The following is a 23,692-nucleotide window of genomic DNA, read 5'->3' as shown; positions in this document are numbered from 1 at the left end:
CTCGAACTGCAGGGCAGGCCCGGACCCTGCGAGCGGCTTTGGCGTTGAACTTGTTACTTAATAACCGCGGCGGATAAACTTAGACAATTTCCTAGAACTGCGGCGTCTCGTCTTCCCGGCCTTGTTGCTAGGAAAGGGACAAACGCAGATGGCCGCTCAGGATTTCGCCTTAGGTCAGCACAATTCTTCCCTAAAAGAAGTGTTCACAGAACTGTAACATATACTGTAGAGGCTTCAATGTATTTATATATAGCAGATAGAATAGACATTGTATCTTTTCACCATTTTTTTTTAATTTAATATATAATATTGAATTTATGTTTTGTTTTATATATTTAATTTATTATATTTATTTTATTTAATATATATTTTTTAAATATTTAATTAATATTTTTTATAATGTTTAATTGATATTAGATTTTTAATATATCATTTTAGAAAAGTTTTGATTTTTATTTCAATTACCTTTTTAGTTTTTCATTTATTATATATTATATACATATACCCCGCGCCAAAATTTAAAAGAGGGGGGGGGACGATAGAACCCCCCGACCCTACCAGGCCACATGCTCTAAACATGGGGAAGATGTCCCCATGTTGATGAGGACAAGGGCCTCATCCCCACAACCCTTGCCCAGTGGTTGTGGGGGTCTGCGGGCAGGGAGGGCTTATCGGTATCTGGAAGCCCGCTTTAACACTGGCGACCCCCAGATCCCGCCCCCCCCCCTATGTGAATTGGTAACGGGTACATTGTTTCACAAAAAAGTGTGAAAAAATTTAAAAACCAAGGTACACAAGTCCTTTATTAAAAAAAAAAAAAAAAAAGAATTCCAACGATGTAATCAAATCTCGATCTCCAGCGATGATACGAAGAAAAAAAAAAAAACACGATCCTGCCTCCATGGGAGGCAGCTGACAAATGACACTCTCCAGCTAAGGGCGGGGCCACCTGTCACATGCACGGGTGACCCCGCCCCCCTCTGACGCAACGGGGAAACACCGGGGTTACCCAGTGACATGTATGGGTGACCCCGCCCCCCTCTGACGCAACAGGAAACCCGGGTTGTGTCAGAGGGGGGCAGGGTCACCCACGCCATTTTTATTTTTTTGGGCTCAGGGTTTCCCTTCAAAGACCTGAAGGGTCTGGTCTGGATTTTGGGGGGCCCCCCACGCCATTTTTTTTTAAACCTGGGAAGGGTTCAGCTCCTTGAAGATGTGAAGTGGGATAAATGGTTTTGTGAATGTAGAATACACCCAATGATGTCTAAAGCTATCAGTGATGGAAGTCCAGCTTGGTGCTCCTCCCCTCCCCGCCACACGTTGGGCCTTTTGGTTCCTGGACAGCCCGGAGGTTGGACGTCCATGATGTGAGTCTTCCAGTTGGGTCGTTATTTTAGGTCCATACATGTCATAGAGCCCTAATTATCGTATCAATTTTTACAATTGTGAGAACTAAAGTTGGCTCTTCTCTGTTTTTTTTCCCGGCAGGTCTTTTCCTCGCTCTGCGCCTTCCGCTGCCAACTACAGCTGGAATCGTGCCTCCAACCAATTCTTCGGCCTCAACCTGAATAATCCCGGTCAAAATGTCTCTCCTGGCGGCTTTGAATCTGGACCTGGAGATGTCCATGGTGCCAGTTAGCGCTCTGCACTGGCGGGCAGATCTCCTTAAGATCCCTGCTCATGGAAATCACTATGAACACCTATCAGTGCCCATGGAGGACGGGGTGAATGTGCACGGGGCCGAGGGAGGATGCCTGGCAGGTGAGGTGCCTCTGAATTAAACCCCCCGCTCCAAGGGGGACCCTTTAACGTACAGCTTGCCTACTATATCTAAGTGGTGGAAAAATCTTAAAGAAAGGCCATTGCTGACCTTTGCAGGCTGCCTGGTTCTCAATAGACGTGCACTGTCGAAAAAAATTCATTCAGCTTTTTTCAGAAATCCGAAAATTCGCGAAATGCGAAAATTCAGAAAGTCGAAAATTCAGAAATTTAGAATTTCCGAAGTTTTGAATTTCCAAAATTTTGAATTACCGAAATCACAGAATTTTGGAAATTTTACATTTTCGAAATTTTCGAAAATTCGGAATTCAGAAATGTTTTCATTCAGAATTTTCGAATTTTCAAAATTTCGAATTTACCAAATGTCAAATTTACGAAATTTTGAAATGTAAAAATTTCGAAAATTCTGAAATTTTAAAATTCTGAGATTTCGGAATTAACGAATTTGTCAAAATTTGTTTAAAAACAAATTCGAAACTAAACTACCGTATTTATCGCGGTATAAAGCGCGCCTGCTTATACCGCGCACCAGTAAAATTTCCCCCAATCCTGTGGGAAAAAAGTTTTTTTGTACTTACAGTTTTGGTGTCTTGCGCGGCGGCCTTGTCGGGTCCGGCGTCCGTCTGCGGCTTCGGGTGTCCTTTTCGTCGGGTCCGGCGTCCTTCTGCGGCAACCTCGCGTCCTCCCCGCTCATTTCCTGTGCCGAGTTTGAATACTGCGCCGACATATACCGAGCGCAGTACACTCGTGTATCGTCGGACAGGCTCGGCAACTCTCGCGCTGACGTCCTGTACGCTCAGGACGTCAGCGCGAGAGGCGCCGCGACTGCCCGAAGATACACGAGTGTACTGCGCTCGGTATATGCCAGCGCAGTATTCAAACTCGTGGCGGGAAAGCGGGTATCGGCGTATACCGCGCACCCACGATTTTGCCCTGATTTTCAGGGCAAAATAGTGCGCGGTATACGCCGATAAATACGGTAATTGCACATGTCTAGTTCTCATGATGATCCTCTGGGTTTCGATCCAAAACAGTGGCCAGATAAGGTCTTCTCTCTCAGGCTTTCCTCATCTGTAGGCCTCTTCTTGAGGACTCGGGAAGTACTAAAGCCAGAAGATGAGCATAACGGCCAGGGAGCTTGTATTTTTGAGGGGAAAAAAAGGTCCGCAATAGCGCCCTCTATATTGCAGAGAGGACAGGTCCACTTTAAACTGTAAGAGAGCTTCCAAGGCCAACAAGTTCAGGGTAGCAACCTGCCATCCTGGTCCTTCATTTTCCTGCCTAGTGTCACTGGCCTTACCAAAGCATGCAGGATGGAATTATTAACAGGGGCGGACTGACCATATGTAGGACCTAAAACATTCTGTTGTGAGAAGGCTCTACTTTGCCTTTCACTTGTCCTATAAAACAGCCAGGGCTGTCTTAATGCATGGGCACCCCTGGGCAGTGCCCCATAATAATCTTGAATTATATCATACTTCCCAGCTGTCACAGATTTGCCAGGACAGTCATGCTTTTTACTAAGCTGTCCCAGGATGTGTCCTAGAATCTCTCTTGTGCCCTCCTGACTCCTCCCCCTGTACTCTGCCCTTCTGCACCCCCCTTTCTGTGCCTTTTTTGATTAATCTTTGATTTATGGCATGTTTTATTACTGTTTAAAATACATTTTAAAGTATTAATAAATATATGTTTAATTCTACCAACTATTTATACCTTAATTCTTGGAAGTAGATGTAAATCGGGGCAGGCTGGTAGGGGCCCTAGTGCATTACTTTGGGGCAGGCTAGTAGGGGCCCCAGTTCTTTATTTTGAGGCAGGCTGGTAGGGGCCCTAGTGCTTTACTTTGGGGTGGGCTGGTAGGGGACCTAGTGCTTTACCTTGGGGTGGGCTGGTAGGGGCCTCAGTGCTTTACCTTGGGGCAGGCAAGTAGGGGCCCCAGTTCTTTATTTTGAGGCAGGCTGGTAGGGGCCCTAGTGCTTTACTTTGGGGTGGGCTGGTAGGGGACCTAGTGCTTTACCTTGAGGTGGGCTGGTAGGGACCTTAGTGCTTTACCCGTGGGGTGGGCTGGTAGGGGTCCTAGTGCTTTACCTTGGGGTGGGCTGGTAGGGGCCCCAGTGCTTTACCTTGGGGTGGGGCTGGTAGGGGCCCCGGTGCTTTACCTTGGGGTGGGCTGGTAGGGGCCCTGGTGCTTTACCTTGGGGTGGGCTGGTAGGGGCCCCAGTGCTTTACCTTGGGGTGGGCTGGTAGGGGCCCCAGTGCTTTACCTTGGGGTGGGCTGGTAGGGGCCCCAGTGCTTTACCTTTAGGTGGGCTGGTAGGGGCCCCAGTGCTTTACCTTGGGGTGGGCTGGTAGGGGCCCCAGTGCTTTACCTTGGGGTGGGCTGGTAGGGGTCCCAGTGCTTTACCTTGGGGTGGGCTGGTAGGCGCCCCAGTGCTTTAACTTGGGGTGGACTGGTAGGGGCCCCAGTGCTTTACTTTGGGACAGGCTGGTATGGGCCCCAGTGCTTTACTTTGGGGTGGGCTGGTAGGGGCCCCAGTGCTTTACTTTGGGGTGGGCCGGTAGGGGCCCCAGTGCTTTACTTTGGGGTGGGCTGGTAGGGGCCTCAGTGCATTACTTTGGGAAAGGCTGGTAGGGGTCATTTTAAAGTACTAATAAATATATGTTTAATTCTATCAACTATTTATACCTTAATTATTGGGAGTAGATGTATAAATTGGGGCAGGCTGGTATGGGCCCTAGTGCTTTACTTTGGGGTGGTCTGGTAGGGGCCTCAGTGCATTACTTTGGGATGGCTGGTAGGGGCCCCAGTGCATTACTTTGCCCAGAGGCCCATAATGCTGATAAGATGGCCCTGAAAACAGCCCAACTTGATTATCTATGGTTTGACCAACAGTACCTCTAGAATGGCCAAAAAAACTGTGTTGTATTTATGAAAATCCATAAAGACCAATAACTAGTACATTTAGGATGTCCATGCTGGACTGGTCAAATTTTCTTCTTAGTTGGGCAACATACTTAGTTCTCCATTTCTTTTCTTTTCAGGGGATGGATTCACGGATTGGATGACGGAAAGGGTGGACTTTTCATGTTATCTGCCAATGATGGCGGATCCATCCATGCCAGGGCCTTCTGCCCCAGACCTGGAGATCATGGCCACCCTCCTGAAGAAGGAGCTGGAGCAGATGGAAGATTACTTCCTGGAGGAGAGTCTCTCCCCAGGGCTTCCGATGCCACCTGATCAAGTAGCTCCAAGCACACCCCCTTCTCATGAAGTCCACTTCCTCTTTCCAACGCCCGACCAGCAGCTGTGTGGGAGAGGAGTAGAGTTCCCTGCGTACATTACGGAAATATCAGCACCTGCCCCCGTGGCACTGAACAACCTAGATTCGGGATGCCTCGAGCTCATGAATCTATACACAGATGTTCCAAGTGATTTCCCAAGAGAAGAAGAAGAGCAGGATTTTATGGTGATCCACGACACCAATGACCCGCCAGCACAACAAACCAAACGACTAAACAGGCCTACCCCGTATGACCACCCTGCCACAGCCAGCACCAGCTCCTCAGTCTCACACCAACCAAGAGGCGACCGCAAACAGAAGAAGAGAGACCAGAACAAGACGGCGGCGCTGCGCTACCGCCAGCGCAAGCGTGCCGAATACGACGCACTGGATGAAGAATGTCAGGGCTTAGAAGTCCGAAACAGGGAGCTGAAAGAAAAGTCCGACTCCATCGAAAGAGAGATCCAGTACGTGAAGGACCTTCTCATTGAGGTCTACAAGGCCAGAAGTCAAAGGCTCCGCAACAATTAGAACGTTTTGTACACTGAAAAGCATAAAAACTTTGGACTAGTGACCACTTTCTAGAGCAGCCTATCCGGCATTGTAAAGTAAGGCATTAGTTTGGGTCCCTAAAAAAATCTAACACGTATCTATGCCTTATACTCCGAGACTAGCTGCAAAGCATGAATATCGAAAGGTTCCATGGTTCTAATCATCCAATGCCTCTCTTGGTCCAGAAATGTCATGGTTTCCAAGGTTGAAAAGCCCTTCCTGGTCCAGAAGTTCCATGGTTCTAAAATTTCAATGTCCCTTCTGGTTCAGAGGTTCCAGATTCCAAGGTTCCAACACCCCTTCTCGTCCAGAGAGTCCAAGGTTATAAGCTTTCAGTGCTTTTCTTGGCTCAGAGGTCCCATGGTTCTAAGGTTCCTACAGCCCCTGGTCCAGAGGTTCCATGGTCCTAAGGCTCAAAAACCCCCTCTGGTCCAGAGGGTCCATGGTTATAAGCTTTCAAGGCCTTGCTTGGCCCAGAGGTTCCATAGTTCTGAGGTTCAAATGCCCTTTCTGGTGCAGAGGTTCTAGGATTCTAAGGTTCCTTCAGTCCCTGATCCAAAGCTTCCACAGTTCTAAGGTTCCAATATCCCTTCTGGTCCAGAGATTCCATGGTTATAAGCTTTCTGTGCTTTTTTTGGCCCAGAAGTTCCATGGTTATAAGGTTTAAATGTCCCTCCTGGTTCAGAAGTGCTAGGGTTCCCACCCCCCCTCCCCCGGTCCAGAGATTCCACGGTCCTAAGGCTCCAATACCCCTTCTGGTCTAGAGATTGCATAGTTATAGGCTTTCTGTGCCTTCCTTGGCCCAGAGGTTCCATGGTTCCAATGCCCTTTCTGGTCCAGAAGTTCTAATGTTCCTACAGCCCCCGGTCTAGGAGGTTCCACGGTCCTAAGTCTCCAATATCCCTTCTGGTCAAGAGGGTCCATGGTTATAAGCTTTCTGTGCTTTTTTTGGCCCAGAGGTTCCATGGTTCTAAGGTTTCAATGCCCCTTCTGGTCCAGAGATTGCATAGTTATAAGCTTTCTGTGCTTTACTTGGCACAGATTTTCCATGGTTCTAAGGTTTCAATGCCCCTTCAGGTCCAGAGGTTCTAAGGTTCCCACACACCCCCGGTCCAGAGGTTTCATGGTCCCATGGCATCAATACCCCAGTGCAGACGTTCCATGGTTATAAGCTTCCAGTGCCTTTTTTGATAAAAAAAAAAAAAAGTTTCATGGTTCAAATGCCCCTCCTGGTCCAGATGTTTCATGGTTGTAAGGTTCCAAGGTTCCTCCACCAACACCACTCTTGGACAGGCCAATTACTGCAGCTCTCCCTTTTACCAAAGCATTGGGGATAGAATATAACTTTCTATGCATGCATTTTCTCAAACACAGATCTTTTTAGAGACCCAACTGATATTTTACCAAGACAAAAAAATAAATACAATACAAACCGGCATAGGCAAAGTCTTCAGAATCTTGCAGACCTCTGACTTTTTTTTTCGAATGTGATGTAGTGAGGTGTTTATGTTACGTTTTTACCAAATAGTTGTAGCTTTTTGGAGTGGATAAATAAAAAGGTGTACCAAGTTCTGTCTCTGGGAAAGCCTTTTACCCTCAACGTGTTCTTTATCATTTTTTATTGGGAGAAGAAGGAAACGCAAGGTTGCCGACACACAAAAAGGTCTCCAGAGTATGAGAAACTTACAAATTGTGGGGGAGCCACTTTGTAAGCTATAGGCAGTAACAAAAAGCCCAAAAAGGCTTCCCTCAAAAGATGGTAGACGACTTCATGGTAAGTTCACACCAAATTGAAAAATTTTAGGTTCTGTTCTCAAAATCTTGAAAATAAATTTTGAAGGCCAACATTCGTCCATTTTCATTTCATTCGTTTTTTTTTAGCTTTTTTCTGAAAATCGGAATTCAGAATTTCGGAAATTTGAAATTTTAAAGATTCGGAAGTTTGAAAATTCAAAAATTCGGAAATTCCAAAATTTTCAGATTTTGGAATATTCGCATTTACGAAACTTCAAATTTCAACATTTTCGGAAGTTCGTAATTTCGGAAATTTAAAAATTTGGATGTTTCAGAATTATACAATTTGTCAAAATTCGTTAAAAAACGAATTCGGTACTAAACGAATTGCACATGTCTAATTGGTACCATACAATGTGCCACCAAACAGTAGACCTCTTAATTTTATCCCACCCCTAACTTTGTAAAATGGATTTGCCCCGCTGACCGGCTACCTCGATGACTTTCTTCAGACTGACCACTTGATGGCATAAATGGCTTTCCTGGTCGTTAAACTTTTTGGACTGTGGGATTTTTGGGCAACCTATCAGGGATTTATTTTTATGTTTTTATCGTTCAAATATTCTAGGTGTGATTAGGAGGGATGTGGGTATTATGTTATATCTATAAAATAAAAATACAATGTTGCAATTATGAGCACTAATAAATACTAAATGTTGCACAAAAGTTGCTTCTTTTTGCATTCTAAGCCAACAAAACACAACAGATTTCAGCAGTCGGAGCGATCAATACACATTATAAGTATAAACACGGGACACCGTCACACAATAGCAGGAGCCCCCAGTAGCAGACTATCCGTCTCCCACATTGCACAGAGGCCAATGTGATCAGCTCTTTCAATTAAGATGTATAGTTCAGAATCAAATAAACCAAGGATAGTCTTTGTATATTTCCTGGAAGATATTGTGGATAAATATTACTGTCCCATTTGAAGTAATCTAAAGTCTCAGGGCCAGATTCTCAGTCGAGATACGACCGCGTATCTCTGCGTTGCGCCGTCATATCTATGCGCCTGATTCTTAGAATCAGTTACGCATAGATATCAGTTAGATCCGACAGGCGTAAGTCTCTTACGCCGTCGGATCGTAACTGCATATTTACGCTGGCCGCTAGGTGGCGTTTCGGTCGAATTCCGCGTTGAGTATGCAAATTAGCTAGATACGCGAATTCCCGAACGTACGCCAGTTCGACGCAGTAAAGTTACGCCGTTTACGTTAGGCTTTTCCCGGCGTATAGTTACCCCTGCTATATGGTGGCGTAAGTGCGGCGTAACAATGTTAAGTATGGCCGTCGTTCCCGCGTCGAAATTTGAAAAAGTTACGTCGTTTGCGTAAGTCGTCTGTGAATGGGGCTGGACGTCATTTACGTTCACGTCGAAACCAATGACGTCCTTGCGGCGTACTTTGGAGCAATGCACACTGGGAAATTCCACGGACGGCACATGCGCCGTTCGGGAAAAACGTCAATCACGTCGGGTCACACAACATTTACATAAAACACGCCCCCCTGTTCCAAATTTGAATTAGGCTGGCTTACGCCGGACGATTTATGCTACGCCGCCGCAACTTACGGAGCAAGTGCTTTGAGAATACAGCACTTGCCCGTCTAAGTTGCGGAGGCGTAACGTAAATCAGGTACGTTACGCCCGCACAAAGATACGCGATCGGACGTGAATCTGGCCCTCAATGTCCATTAGTAGCTGTCCTTCATTTTATCGGTCACTCTGTGGCCCTAATAGACACAGGGTTACTTATACATAAGAGGGGCCTGGGGAGCTGAAACAAGGGTTTCCCCAACCTCAACAAGGGATTCTGGGTTCCACGGGCCCCCCACCCAAAGCGACTCCCGTCACAAATAGATGCGTAGGGGAAACCATAGAACCTAACTTCCTGGGAAGGCACATGTACCACGGTCAACATGAGGGGGTCCCAATCCAGGGGTTAAGGAGGAGAAATTAGGAAAAGTAGGAATACCCCAAAAACCAAAAATGGGTGAAGGAAGCCGGATATTTTATCAATGAGATCTCCCTCAAAGTCCACAAAAGTGGCCAGCGGGTGACTCAGGCCACCAGGCTCAACCTACAACTAAAATACCACCGTTGGGTGGAGTGGTCCTTTCAGGTGATAAGCCCCGTACACACGATCGAGTTTCTCGGCAGAATTCAGCCAGAAACTCGATCGGAGCCGTATTCTGCCGAGAAACCCGGTCGTGTGTACACTTTTGGCCGAGGAAGCCGACGAGGATCTCGTCGGGCCAAATAGAGAACATGTTCTCTATTTCCTCGTTGTTCAATGGGAAATTTCGGCTCGCCGAGATCCTTGGCGGCTTCACAAGGAACTCGACGAGCAAAACGATGTGTTTTGCCCGTCGAGTTTCTCGGACGTGTGTACGGGGCCTTGGAGGTAGAACCTCTGTCAGGTTGGTTTTGCTGCTTTGTCCATTCCTTTCACTTTCTGTCTTGGACACACAAGAGGAATTACAAGGAATGCTCCACAAAGTGACGGGAAGCCTCCTATTTCATAACCGTCATGAGAACAAGTGTTTCCATTGGGGGATTCCCTACCTCCTTCTGGTGACAGTTTGGATTTTCCATCACTTTCTAGCCTGGTGACATTAGTTTTCAACAATATAGACAGCTTTGAAAAAAAATAATACTATTGGTTGTATCCCATATCAGCTCTATCTAGGCTTAAAAGGAAACTCTTTTTCTAATTTATCACATGTAAACAAAATTGTTAGACCTAATCGAGTTTACGGGACCTGGACAGGAGAACCAATGGAGTTTACAGGAACAGACAGGAGACTCGTGTTACAGGAACAAAGACATGGGACCCAATCCAGTATATGGGAGCAAAGATGAGAGACTCAACTTAGTATTAGGGAACAAAGACATGAGACCCAATATAGTAGCACAATTTTGAGTATAGTCTCATATAAGACTCAATGATAATGTAGCAAAAAAGTGCCACCGTCCAAATTGAATATAAAACTGTTGAACCAAGTGAACCCATGGTGGCAGTTGTTGATGCTGCCTAAACCAATATGTGGTTACCTGGGGGGGGGGGGGGGTTGATTGGACTGTCTCGGTACTGATAATATTGACACATATAGTATCATAAAAAATATTTATTACATATAAAATTATACAACATTCTAAAAAACACAAGCCAAACCCCACCCAGGAACAACAAATTATTACAATATAGAGTACAGGAACTAAGACATGAGACACAAAGACCTGAGTCCCAATCTAGCAGACAGAAAAAAAAACAAAAAACATAAGGCCCAATAGCCAGGAACAAAGACCCGAGACCCAAACTAGTATACGGCAACAAAGACCAGAAGATCCAATATGATCTAGTTTATGATAACAAAGACCGAGACCCAAGCTAGTATACAGGAACAAAAACCCGAGACCCAATCTAGTCTATGGGAATAAAGACCCGAGACCCAAACTAGTATACGGCAACAAAGACCAGAAGACCCAATATTATCTAGTATATGATAACAAAGACCGAGACCCAAGCTAGTATACAGGAACAAGGACCCAAGACCCAACCTAGTATACAGGAACAAAAACCGAGACCAAATCTAGTCTATGGAAATAAAGACCCGAGACCCAAACTAGTATACGGCAACAAAGACCAGAAGACCCAATATGATCTAGTATATGATAACAAAGACCGAGACCCAAGCTAGTATACAGGAACAAGGACCCAAGACCCAACCTAGTATACAGGAACAAAGACCCGAGACCCAATCTAGTCTATGGGAACAAAGACCTGAGACCCAATCTAGTCTATGGGAACAAAGACCCGAGACCCAACCTAGTATACAGGAACAAAGACCTGAGACCCAATCTAGTATACGGAAACAAAGACCCCATGGCTCAATCTAGAATATAAGGACAAAGACCCAAGACCCAATCTAGTACATGGAAACAAAGACCTGAGACCCAACCTAGTATACAGGAACAAAGACCCGAGACCCAACCTAGTATACAGGAACAAAGACCTGAGACCCAATCTAGTCTATGGGAACAAAGACCTGAGACCCAATCTAGTCTATGGGAACAAAGACCCCATGGCTCAATCTAGAATATAAGGACAAAGACCCAAGACCCAATCTAGTACATGGAAATAAAGACCCGAGACCCAATCTAGTATACAGGAACAAAGGCCCGAGACCCAATCTAGTATATAGGAACAAAGACCAGAGACCCAATGTAGTATATGAGAACAAAGACCCGAGACCCAATCTAGTACATAGGAACCAGAAATGCAAGACCCAAAGACCCCATGGCTCAATCTAATACAGGGGGACAAAGACCCGAGACCCAATGTAGTATATGGGAACCAGAGACCCAAGACCCAATCTAGTATATAGGAACCAGAAATGCGAGACCCAATCTAGTACAAAGACCCCATGGCTCAATCTAATACAGGGGGACAAAGACCTGAGGCCCAGTCTAGTATATGGGGACAAAGACCCAAGGCCCAGTCTAGTATACAGGAACAAAGACACGGGACCAGACAATGCCACACACAAGTTTAGAAGCAGCTCGGCACATTATCCTGTAGAGCTCTAGCGAAGATATGAATACAATGTCGGTGACCGCACACCAATCCTCCATAATGCAAACATTTGTTTATCCAATTTACTAGCGGAAGCGCGTTTTCCTGCCGCCGGCGTATAATTAGCATTGATAAGATAGGTCCATTTATGATGTGGAAAAGCTTTCCTGCTCGAGCGGCTGTGGCAACTCCAGACAAATATTTCACAGAGTCACACAGGCCAACACACACAATGGATGGTAACAGATCGATCGTAGAATCGTTCGCCCATCAATGTAGAACTCCCACTCAACTCCCGTTTTCTCATCAATACAGCAGACAGTCGATTTAGAAGATATCCATGGTTTTCTCACAAATATGTTTTTTGTACGATTTCCGGCCATTTAGGTTGATTGATTATTCATCAAAGGAAACACGTCAAGATAAATATTTTTTAAAATATTGAAAGTTTCAATAAATCTTCAGTATAATACAAAACCCACCCACTAGGAGCACATCATCTTCCCATTGCCGGCCTTAGAGCCAGATACCCAAAACCCCATAAATGCTGGTAGGAACCTACCACAGCAGGTGTACAGACTCAGCACAGGGATGGTGGGAACCCCTCATAATGGGCACAGCGGGTGTACAGACCCGGGAACTCAGCACAGGGATGGTGGGAACCCCTCATAATGGGCACAGCGGGTGTACAGACCCAGGAACTCAGCACAGGGATGGTGGGAACCCCTCATAATGGGCACAGCGGGTGTACAAACCCGTGAACTCAGCACAGGGATGGTGGGAACCCCTCATAATGGGCACAGCGGGTGTACAGACCCGGGAACTCAGCACAGGGATGGTGGGAACCCCTCATAATGGGCACAGCGGGTGTACAGACCCGGGAACTCAGCACAGGGATGGTGGGAACCCCTCATAATGGGCACAGCAGGTGTACAGACCCGGGAACTCAGCACAGGGATGGTGGGAACCCCTCATAATGGGCACAGCGGGTGTACAGACCCGGGAACTCAGCACAGGGATGGTGGGAACCCCTCATAATGGGCACAGCAGGTGTACAGACCCGGGAACTCAGCACAGGGATGGTGGGAACCCCTCATAATGGGCACAGCGGGTGTACAGACCCGGGAACTCAGCACAGGGATGGTGGGAACAACCCTTATAATGGGCACAGCGGGTGTACAGACCCGGGAACTCAGCACAGGGATGGTGGGAACCTCTCATAATGGGCACAGCAGGTGTACAGACCCGGGAACTCAGCACAGGGATGGTGGGAACTCCTCATAATGGGCACAGCGGGTGTACAGACCCGGGAACTCACCACAGGGATGGTGGGAACCCCTCATAATGGGCACAGCAGGTGTACAGACCCGGGAACTCAGCACAGGGATGGTGGGAACCCCTCATAATGGGCACAGCGGGTGTACAGACCCGGGAACTCAGCACAGGGATGGTGGGAACCCCTCATAATGGGCACAGCGGGTGTACAGACCCGGGAACTAAGCACAGGGATGGTGGGAACCCCTCATAATGGGCACAGCAGGTGTACAGACCCGGGAACTCAGCACAGGGATGGTGGGAACCCCTCATAATGGGCACAGCGGGTGTACAGACCAAAGAACTCAGCACAGGGATGGTGGGAACCCCTCATAATGGGCACAGCGGGTGTACAGACTCGGGAACTCAGCACAGGGATGGTGGGAACCCCTCATAATGGGCACAGCGGGTGTACAGACCCGGGAACTCAGCACAGGGATGGTGGGAACCCCTCATAATGGGCACAGCGGGTGTACAGACCCGGGAACTCAGCACAGGGATGGTGGGAACCCCTCATAATGGGCACAGCAGGTGTACAGACCCGGGAACTCAGCACATGGATGGTGGGAACCCCTCATAATGGGCACAGCGGGTGTACAGACCCGGGAACTCAGCACATGTTGTATTTGTCAGACGTTTCACCTTTCTACTGTTATAATAAATTATGCATTTTTTTTATCACATTCTGAAAGTCATCATTTGCATAGACACGCCCCCTTTATCTTTTTATAATAATGCTTGGCTGTGGCACACAATAGGCCACTTGTTCCTATACTGAATATTTGGGGGGGACATCGTTCAATGGGGGGGGGGGGTACATAGACGATAAACCAAATTTAGATACACATTGGCATATAAATGTCCACCAAAATGCTCCAAGACTTCTCTAGCAGGGTATGGCGTGGTGGTTGTTTTGCTCTGACATTCTATAGATATAGTGAGGTGTAATTACAAGGGGGGGGGGGGGTCCTCGGGGACCACACATAATTGGCTGGCAGTTTATAGAGCTCGCACCTCCTCTGGGACGACTCTGGATTCTACAAAACAGGAAAACACACACCGCAAAAAAAACAACAACGGCGCCAACAAAGGGCAAGTCAGCAATGGTCGGTCACCATACAGAACTACTTCTCCCTGTGATGTCATAGTGCAGGGGGGCAACCGAGGGTCAAAGATCTGTCCAGTGGCGGCTGGTGCTCAAAGTTTTTTTGGGGGGGTGCAAAAAAACATCAATTGCAGCCACTGTGCCCCATCAATTGCCGCTACTGTGCCCACCAATTGCTGCCAGTGTGCCCACCAATTGCAGCCACTGTGCCCATCAAATGCAGCCACCACTGTGCCAAACTCAGCTACTGTGCCCAGCAATTGCCGCTACTGTGCCCCATCAATTGCTGCCACTGTGCCCCATCAATTGCCGACACTGTGCCCCATCAATTGCCGCTACTGTGCCCCATCAATTGCCGCCACTGTGCCCATCAAACGCAGATACTGTGCCCCATCAATTGCTGACACTGTGCCCATTAATTGCTGCCAGTGTGCCTATCAACTGCCACTACTGTGCCCATCCACTGCTGTGCCCATCCACTGCCACTACTGTGCCCATCCACTGCTGTGCCCATCCACTGCCACTGCTGTGCCCATCCACTGCCCGCCCGGCACTTACCTTGTCTCGGTGGGGCATCTGGTCACGGCAATGTCCTCCATACGCCTCAATCTCTTCTCCAATCCTCTCTTCCCGTCCTCTGTTATGATTGGACGCCTGATAGGCAGCGTCCAATCACAGCGCCTGATGTTTCAGCCAATCAGGTGACCGGTAACGGACCAGAGCATCCTGATTGGCTGAGAGGCGAGTCAGTGTTAGGAAAGTGATTCATTTGCTTTCCTAACACACAGCTGAGTGAACAGCGAGCACCCAGCATGGCGCCCGCTGTGCATCTTTTTGGATGCCTATTAGAGCCTACGGCTCCAATCAGGCGCTTTCAAAAAATACCCCGCCGCTGTAATTCAGGTGTCCGGCGCCTGACAAGGGGCTGGACACCTGAATAGGGGGGGGGGGGGCGGCAGTGGCGACTATAGATTCATGCAATGCATGAATCTATCTATGGTGATAGAGGGGTGGCAGGAGAGAGGGGGGCGGCGCTCCTGTGCCCTTTATGGACGCACCGCCACTGGATCTGTCCCATAATTCTCTGGCACCAGGAGCATTGGGTGCCGTGTGGTCAAATGACTCCCCTACTAGAGGAAAACATCATAGGTTTCCCAGAATACTCTAGTGCCAGCTACATGGAGCCGGCACCGTGTGGTCACATGACTCCCCTGCGGGAGGGCGCTGCAAAACCATCATATGTTTCCCATAATCCTCAGGTACCAGGAACAGGGAGCCGGGGATGTGTAGTCACATGACGACATTGCTAGACCATCACACACATTACCAAAAGTATTGGGACGCCTGCCTTTAGGCTCGGTTTCCACTTGTACGACTTATCATGCAACTTGGGACTGCAAAGCCGCATGACGAGTCATACCCCCAATGATTTCCAATGAGTGCCGTTCATATCTGTGCCACTTCAAAAGTAGTGCTTGTTTCCAGTCACATCAAAATCTAAAGACCCCCCCCCCCCATACACACTCTGGAGAGATTCATCCTCTCTCATCGTCCTGGTGATCACCATTGACGGCAAATCCAAACTGTTACCAGAACACGAGATGACAGGAAATCCTTCAATGGAGACACCTGTTCCAGATCCAAATGTCAGAGATGGGAATTGCCTTTTTTTTTTTTCTTCGAAGGAGAGATTTCCTCTCACTTCCTGTTACATCTCTGGGACAGGAAGTGAAGGGAAATCTCCCCAATGGATAATAAATAAAATAAACTGGACAGGGGGGGGGGGGGGTTAACCCTTTCCTACTCAATCAAAACTAAAAAGGTTTTTGGCTTAATTCATCATTTAATTAGTAGCAAAAGACTGAAAAATAATTCAAAAATTATGCAAACTGGACAGGGAATTAAAAAAAAAAATGCAACAAAAAAGTCGGTAAAAAAAAAAAAAAAAAATGTACACAGGGAAGAAGTATTTTGTAAACACACTGGGGTAGATTCAGATAGATCAGCGGATCCGCGTAATCTATCTTATTTACGATCTGCCAGCGCAAGTTTTTGAGGCAAGTGCTGTATTCAGAAAGGACTTGCCTCTAAAGTTGCGCCGGCGGATCGTAAATACCCTGTCCGGAATTCAAATTCCGCGGCTAGAGGGAGTTTACTATTTAAATCAGGCGCATCCCCACGCCGATCGCACTGCGCATGCGCCGCCGGCTAAATTTCCTAGCGTGCATTGCTCCAAATGACGTTGCTAGGACGTCATTGGTTTCGACGTGTACGTAAATTACGTCCATCTGTATTCGCGACCGACTTACGCAAACGACGTAAAAAATTCAAAATTCAACCCGGGAACAACGGCCATACTTAACATAGGATACGCCGCATATAGCAGGGGTAACTATACGCCGGAAAAAGCCGAACGCAAACGGCGTAAAAAAAAAAGCGACGGGCGGTGTTCATTTCTGAATCGGCGGATCTCCTCATTTGCATATTCGTTGCGTATACAAACGGACGCGCCACCTAGCGGCCAGCGGGAGATTGCAGCCTAAGATCCGTCGGTGTAAGACACTTACACCTGTCAGATCTTAGGGAGATCTATGCGGAACCTGATTCTATGAATCAGTCGCATAGAACCGACCGTCGGAACTCAGAGATACGACGGCGTATGAGGAGATTCGCCGTCGTATCTCTATCTGAATCTGCCCCACTATTGCTGCATTTATACAAAACTATATTATATATTTATACACACATATTTATATACACTATTTTATATATTATTATACTCACTATTTTATATATTATATATTTATACACACACTATATATTTATATACACTATTTTATATGTTATTATACACACTATTTTATATATTATATCATTTATACACACAAGATTGAACATCTTTAACATTAAACAAGCAACAACAACAAAAAAACACACCAAAAATCTGCATTTCCTGCCCAACCAATCACAGATTGCACAGATTTATTACAATGTAACCTCCTGGAGACAAAGTAACAATACAAGCTTTACTACAGACACACCATGGCCAGAGAAATGTGCAAACTTCACTCCACACAACAGCAGCAGCACACAATGCGAGTTGCTGTAAAAGCTGCATATATATAAAAAGAAAAGGTGAATGAAGCTCAGAGGAGAGCTGAAAATAGAAATCTATAAAAACTCACCTTTCATCATCATCATGGGACCAACAACACCTGTGCTGACATCTCACCCCTTCCATGCTGCTCCCCCTCACCCTATTCTCTGCAGCACAGCGCCACCTGCTGGCCGGAGTGTGAGAACACAAGACAAGGCTCCTTGCAGTAGGGGGTTGGGAATAAAAGTATACATAAAATATATTTATTATTTAAAACAAGTCATTAATATTATATTAAGTACAGTATAATTCAAGTATATATAGTTACATATATATATATACTAGCAGGAGCTCACAACTCCACACCCTCACTCGGCCATGCGCAAGCCACACCCCCCATATATATATATATATTTTTTTTTAATTACAATACAATATACTAGAATTACATTATAATATATATAACTCTTTTGAATTTTGTATATATATATATTATAATGTAATTATAGAATATTGTATTGTAATTCAAATATATATATATAACATTCAATATAAATTACTTGTTTTATATATTAAATATATTTTATGTATACTATTATGTGTGTATATATACATATATATTGTATTATAATTCAAATATATATATACAGTATGTGTGTGTATGAATGAGTGTTAGTGACCTTAGAGTGTAAGCTCATTGAGGGTGGGGACTGATGTGAATGTACAATATATATGTAAAGCACTGCGTAAATTGACGACGCTATATACGTACCTGAAATAAATAAAATATAATATATATATATTTGAATTACAATACAATATACTAGAATTACATTATAATATATATAACTCTTTTGAATTTTGTATATATATATTTGAATTACGATACAATATAATATAATTATAATATAATATACAATATATACTGTATATATACAAAATTCAGTTATATATATTATAATGTAATTCTAGTATATTGTATTGTAATTCAAATATATATATATATATATATATATATATATATTTTTTTTTTTTTAAATTTATTTCAGGTACGTATATAGCGTTGTCAATTTATGCAGTGCTTTACATATATATTGTACATTCACATCAGTCCCCACCCTCAAGGAGCTTACACTCTAAGGCAGGGCCGGGACAAGGGGTGGGCAGGAGGAACGGCTGCCCCTGGTGCAATGGTTTATTGCAGGTATGGGGAGCACCCTAAACCTAACTCTAAGGCCGTGTACAGACGACCAAACATGTACCGTTTTCACCGTACATGTCTGGCCGGGGATTTCTGTACGATGGCTGTACTAACCATCGTACAGAAATCCGCGCGTAAACACTACGCGGGGCGTGTCCGCGGCGTCGCCGCGACGATGACGCGGCGACGTGGGCGGGCCTGCCAGTTAAATGCTTCCACGCATGCGTCAAAGTCATTCGACGCATGCGAGGGATGGCGGGCGCTCGGACATGTACGGTAGGTCTGTACTGACGACCGTACATGTCCGAGCGGGCAGGATTCCAGCGGACTGTTTTAAAACACGTCCAGGAATATTTGTCTGCTGGGAAAAGGCCCGGCGGGCAAATGTTTGCTGGAATCCTGTCCGCTCGGGCCTACACACGACCAAACATGTATGCTGACACTGGTCCGCGGACCAGTTTCAGCAGACATGTTTGGTTGTGTGTACGGGGCCTAAGTGAAAGGGGGGGGGGGCGCAGTTTGGCATCTTTGCCCTGGGCACTGGATGACATTGTCCCAGCACTGCTCTAAGGTCACTAACACTCATTCATACACACACATACTGTATATATACAGGTCCATTTTTGGGACCATTGTCATTTTCACAGCAAAAAAAGCATTAAAAATGCACTTACTGTGAAAATGACAATTGCAGTTTGGGAGTTAACCACAAGGGGGCGCTGAAGGGGTTAAGTGTGACCTCATCTGTGTTTCTAACTGTAGGGGGGTGTGGCTGTAGGTGTGACGTCATTGATTGTGTTTCCCGATATCAGGGAACACACGATCGATGACGGCGCCACAGTGAAGAACGGGGAAGCTGTGTTTACACACAAACCTCTCCTCGTTCTTCAGCTCCGGGGACCGATCGCGGGACTCCAGTGACAATCGGGTCCGCGGGTCCCGCGGCCGCGGAGCTTCGGACCGGGTCGCGGGCATGACCCGTAACCCACGGCTGGGCACTTAAAGAGAACGTACGGGTACGTACATGTGCCCAGCCGTGCCATTCTGCCGACGTATATGTGCAGGAGGCGGTCCTTAAGTGGTTAAAGAAGAATTGTATAAAAAACAAGATTGATTAAACCCTTTTTTTTTACCACTACTATTCCTTTATATTGGCTTTTGGAATTTACAAATGCAGCAATTTAGAAATCAGATGAAAGGTTTAGCACTGGGAAACACTTTTTGATAGATAAAAAGTGCATTTTATATACAACTCTATAGATCAGACCAAAATGAGGGACAAATGAGGGGATAGAGGGACGGAGGGACATTGCTCCAAATCAGGGACAGTCCCTTGAAATCAGGGACAGTTTGGAGGTATGCAGATGGGGCAAATTGGGATTAAGCCCTGAGGGTGGTGAGCATAGACGGTGTTAAAGGATATGGGGCCATTTATGTATACTTGTATTCCCAATTCTTGGCCTGTCCTGTGTTATCACACTCTGACCAGCAGGTGGCGCTGTCCTCCTTCTGTATATATCAGGGATATGCAATTAGCGGACCTCCAGCTGTTGCAGAACTACAAGTCCCATGAGGCCATAGCAAGACTGGCAGACACGAGCATGACAACCCAGAGGCATGATGGGACTTGTAGTTTTGCAACAGCTGGAGGTCCACTAATTGCATATCCCTGATATATATATATATATATATATACACATCTTCATGCCTTTACTTTGAATTACGGTGTAGTAAACCTGACCGGTAAACATCAATGACTATTCTAGGAATATTGCAACCTCAGGTACTTTTTTTTAGACAGATTCAGCAGGCTTTTCACAGGGTTTATGGATGAGATTGCAGCTGCTGGTCACACACTTCTTAACCGCCAAGCTGGGTTCTGTATGGGAGCTTCCTGTAATAAAGACCACTCGTTTATACTGTAAAAAAAAAAATAAAGACCACTCGCTGCTGCTCCCTGTCCTTGTGCTGGGTGACTGGCCTTGTCTCCGCCCCCTCCTGTCATTTTCTGCAGGCAGCCTGTAGTGGGTGGAGCCTGCTGGGCCCCTCCCACAGCTCTGCTCTCTCTCGCCTTGTGCAGGGTGACTGGTCTTGTCTCCACCCCCTCCTGTAGTTTTCTGCAGGCAGCCTGTAGTGGGCGGAGCCTGCTGGGCCCCTCCCACAGCTCTGCTCTCTCTCGCCTTGTGCAGGGTGACTGGCCTTGTCTCCGCCCCCTCCTGTCATTTTCTGCAGGCAGCCTGTAGTGGCTGGAGCCTGCTGGGCCCCTCCCACAGCTCTGCTCTCTCTCGCCTTGTGCAGGGTGACTGGTCTTGTCTCCACCCCCTCCTGTAGTTTTCTGCAGGCAGCCCGTAGTGGGCGGAGCCTGCTGGGCCCCTCCCACAGCTCTGCTCTCTCTCGCCTTGTGCAGGGTGACTGGTCTTGTCTCCACCCCCTCCTGTAGTTTTCTGCAGGCAGCCCGTAGTGGGCGGAGCCTGCTGGGCCCCTCCCACAGCTCTGCTCTCTCTCGCCTTGTGCAGGGTGACTGGTCTTGTCTCCGCCCCCTCCTGTTGTTTTCTGCAGGCAGTCTGTAGTGGGTGGAGCCTGCTGGGCCCCTCCCACAGCTCTGCTCTTTGCACAGGCATATGTACAGCATAGTGATGATTTTACAGCTACTTTTGCAAAGTAATATCTGGGTCTGTAAAGGCAATTGGTGCTCACAGAAATAGATTTTTTATCCTTTGTGGCTATTAAGGAATATGTTTAAATAACATTTTCTGTGTGTATAGTTCAGCTTTAGGCACCCCCAACATCTGACAGGTCACCCACGATCACTGAGACTGCCCCCTACCCCAAAGCACCTTGTCCCCATTTGATGGGTCAAAATGTAAAACAAAAAAACAGCGTATGGGTTCACTCCAAAAACCATACCAGACCCTTATCCGAGAATGCAGCCTGGCAGAAAACCTCCAGGAACCATACCAGGCCACATGCCCTCAACATAGGCCTCTTCCACACAACCCTGGGCTGTGGTTGTGGGGGTCTGCAGGCAGGGGGCTTATCAGAATCTGGAAGCCCCCTTTAACAATTGTCAAAAACTGTCTGTGTTTTGATTTTTTTTTTACATTTTGGTAAATGAGTAGGGGTAGAATGGACCCTATACCCATTCACATGGGGGGGGGGGCAGGATGTGGGGACCCTTGTTAAAGGTGGCTTCCAGATTGCGATAACTCTCCTGCCCGCAGACCCCCACAACCACCGGTCAGGGTTGTGGGGAAGAGGCCATGTGGCCTGGTATGGTTCCCGGAGGTTTTCTGCCAAGCAGCATTCTCGGATAAGGGTCTGGTATGGTTTCTGGGATGGACCCCACGCCGTTTGTTTACTTCCTCTTTAACCCTTAGTGAATTGACCCCAAAATGTTCTATTCTTTGCACTGTGTAGGGTCCTTGTGTAGAGCACATAAAGAACTGGCAGACTTCTCATTCAGAATGACACCAAGTATGACACCAAGTATGACACCAAGTTTTTCCATTACATTTTATTTTATTTACAGCCCTTTTAAAGGTCATTCAAGTTTTCAGGGGGCGGGATTATTGCATACAGATACGTACAGTACTATCAGAATGGCTTACGGTGCAGTGCTGGTTGCTGGATCCATAGTCTATAGAAGTAATGCTGCATCAGCAGTTTATTGTACCTTCAGTAAAGAGGACCTGTAGACTTTTTTTTTTAAGACCTATATGTTCTATGCGTAGCCTCTAAAGTTTTGTACTGATCCCCCCATCCTACTACAGTCTCTAATGACATGAAAGGCCCATAATGCTCCTGCTAGTCAGATAACAGTAAGCCTAAGCTACCTAGTCTGCAGGGGATACATTTGGCATGGACAATAATGATCAAGCAGGCTGCTTTATAACACTGCCCCCAAGGAAACAATACTGACCAAGCAGGCTGGTCTAGAGATCTGCCTTCAAGGAGACAATAATGATCAATAATGATAATGATCAAGCAGCAGTCTATAGCTTTACCCCCGAGGAAATGATACTGATCAAGCAGGCTGATCTAGAGCTCTGCCCTCGAGGAAACAATAATGATCAAGCAGGCTGATCTAGAGCTCTGCCCTTGAGGAAACAATAATGATCAAGCAGGCTGATCTAGAGCTCTGCCCTTAAGGAAACAATAATGATCAAGCAGGTTGATCTAGAACTCTGCCCTCGAGGAAACAATAATGATCAAGCAGGCTGATCTAGAGCTTCGCCCTCGAGGAAACAATAATGATCAAGCAGGCTGATCTAGAGCTTCGCCCTCGAGGAAACAATAATGATCAAGCAGGCTGATCTAGAGCTTCGCCCTCGAGGAAACAATAATGATCAAGCAGGCTGATCTAGAGCTCTGCCTTTAAGGAAACAACGATACAGCAGGCTGAGTTAGAGCTCTGCCCTTGAGGAAACAATAATGATCAAGCAGGCTGATCTAGAGCTCTGCCCTCAAGGAAACAACAATACAGCAGGCTGAGCTAGAGCTCTGCCCTCGAGGAAACAATAATGATCAAGCAGGCCGATCTAGAGCTCTGCCCTCGAGGAAACAATAATGATCAAGCAGGCTGATCTAGAGCTCTGCCCTTGAGGAAACAATACTGATAAAGCAGGCGGATCTAGAGCTATGCCCTCAAGGAAATAATAATGATCAAGCAGGCTGATCTAGAGCTCTTCCACCGAGGAAACAATAGTGATCACGCAGCCAGTCTATAGCTTTACCCCCCGAGGAAACAATAATGATAAAGCAGGCTGGTCTAAAGCTCTGCCCTCGAGGAAACAATAATGATCAAGCAGGATAGCCTATAGTTTTTCGCCTGAGGAAACAATGATGATGACGAAGGCTGGTCTATAGCTTTACCCCCGAGGAAACAATAACAATCAAGCAGGCTGATCTACAGCTCTGCCTTTGAGGAAACAATAATGATCAAGCAGGCCGGTCTAGAGCTCTGCCCCAAGAAAATAATAATGATCAAGCAAGCTG

At 46.5% G+C, this 23,692-nt stretch overlaps 1 protein-coding gene across 2 annotated transcripts in view; it reads left to right on the top strand.

Annotated features, from left to right (window-relative positions):
- Positions 1–7,212, top strand: part of ATF5 (activating transcription factor 5) — a 23,873-nt gene extending 16,661 nt beyond the window's left edge. For both annotated transcript variants that reach the window (XM_040331364.1, XM_040331365.1), the window contains exons 2-3: positions 1,489–1,761; positions 4,822–7,212. In XM_040331364.1, the coding sequence (XP_040187298.1) occupies positions 1,584–1,761; positions 4,822–5,591 (948 nt within the window). In that variant the 5' untranslated portion in view covers positions 1,489–1,583 and the 3' untranslated portion in view covers positions 5,592–7,212. The remainder of the gene's footprint in view (positions 1–1,488; positions 1,762–4,821) is intronic.
- Positions 7,213–23,692: the final 16,480 nt, after the last annotated feature.

The sequence above is a fragment of the Rana temporaria genome, chromosome 12, assembly GCF_905171775.1.
Source record: "Rana temporaria chromosome 12, aRanTem1.1, whole genome shotgun sequence".
Taxonomy (NCBI): domain Eukaryota; kingdom Metazoa; phylum Chordata; class Amphibia; order Anura; family Ranidae; genus Rana; species Rana temporaria.
This window is presented reverse-complemented; position numbering and strand designations above follow the sequence as displayed.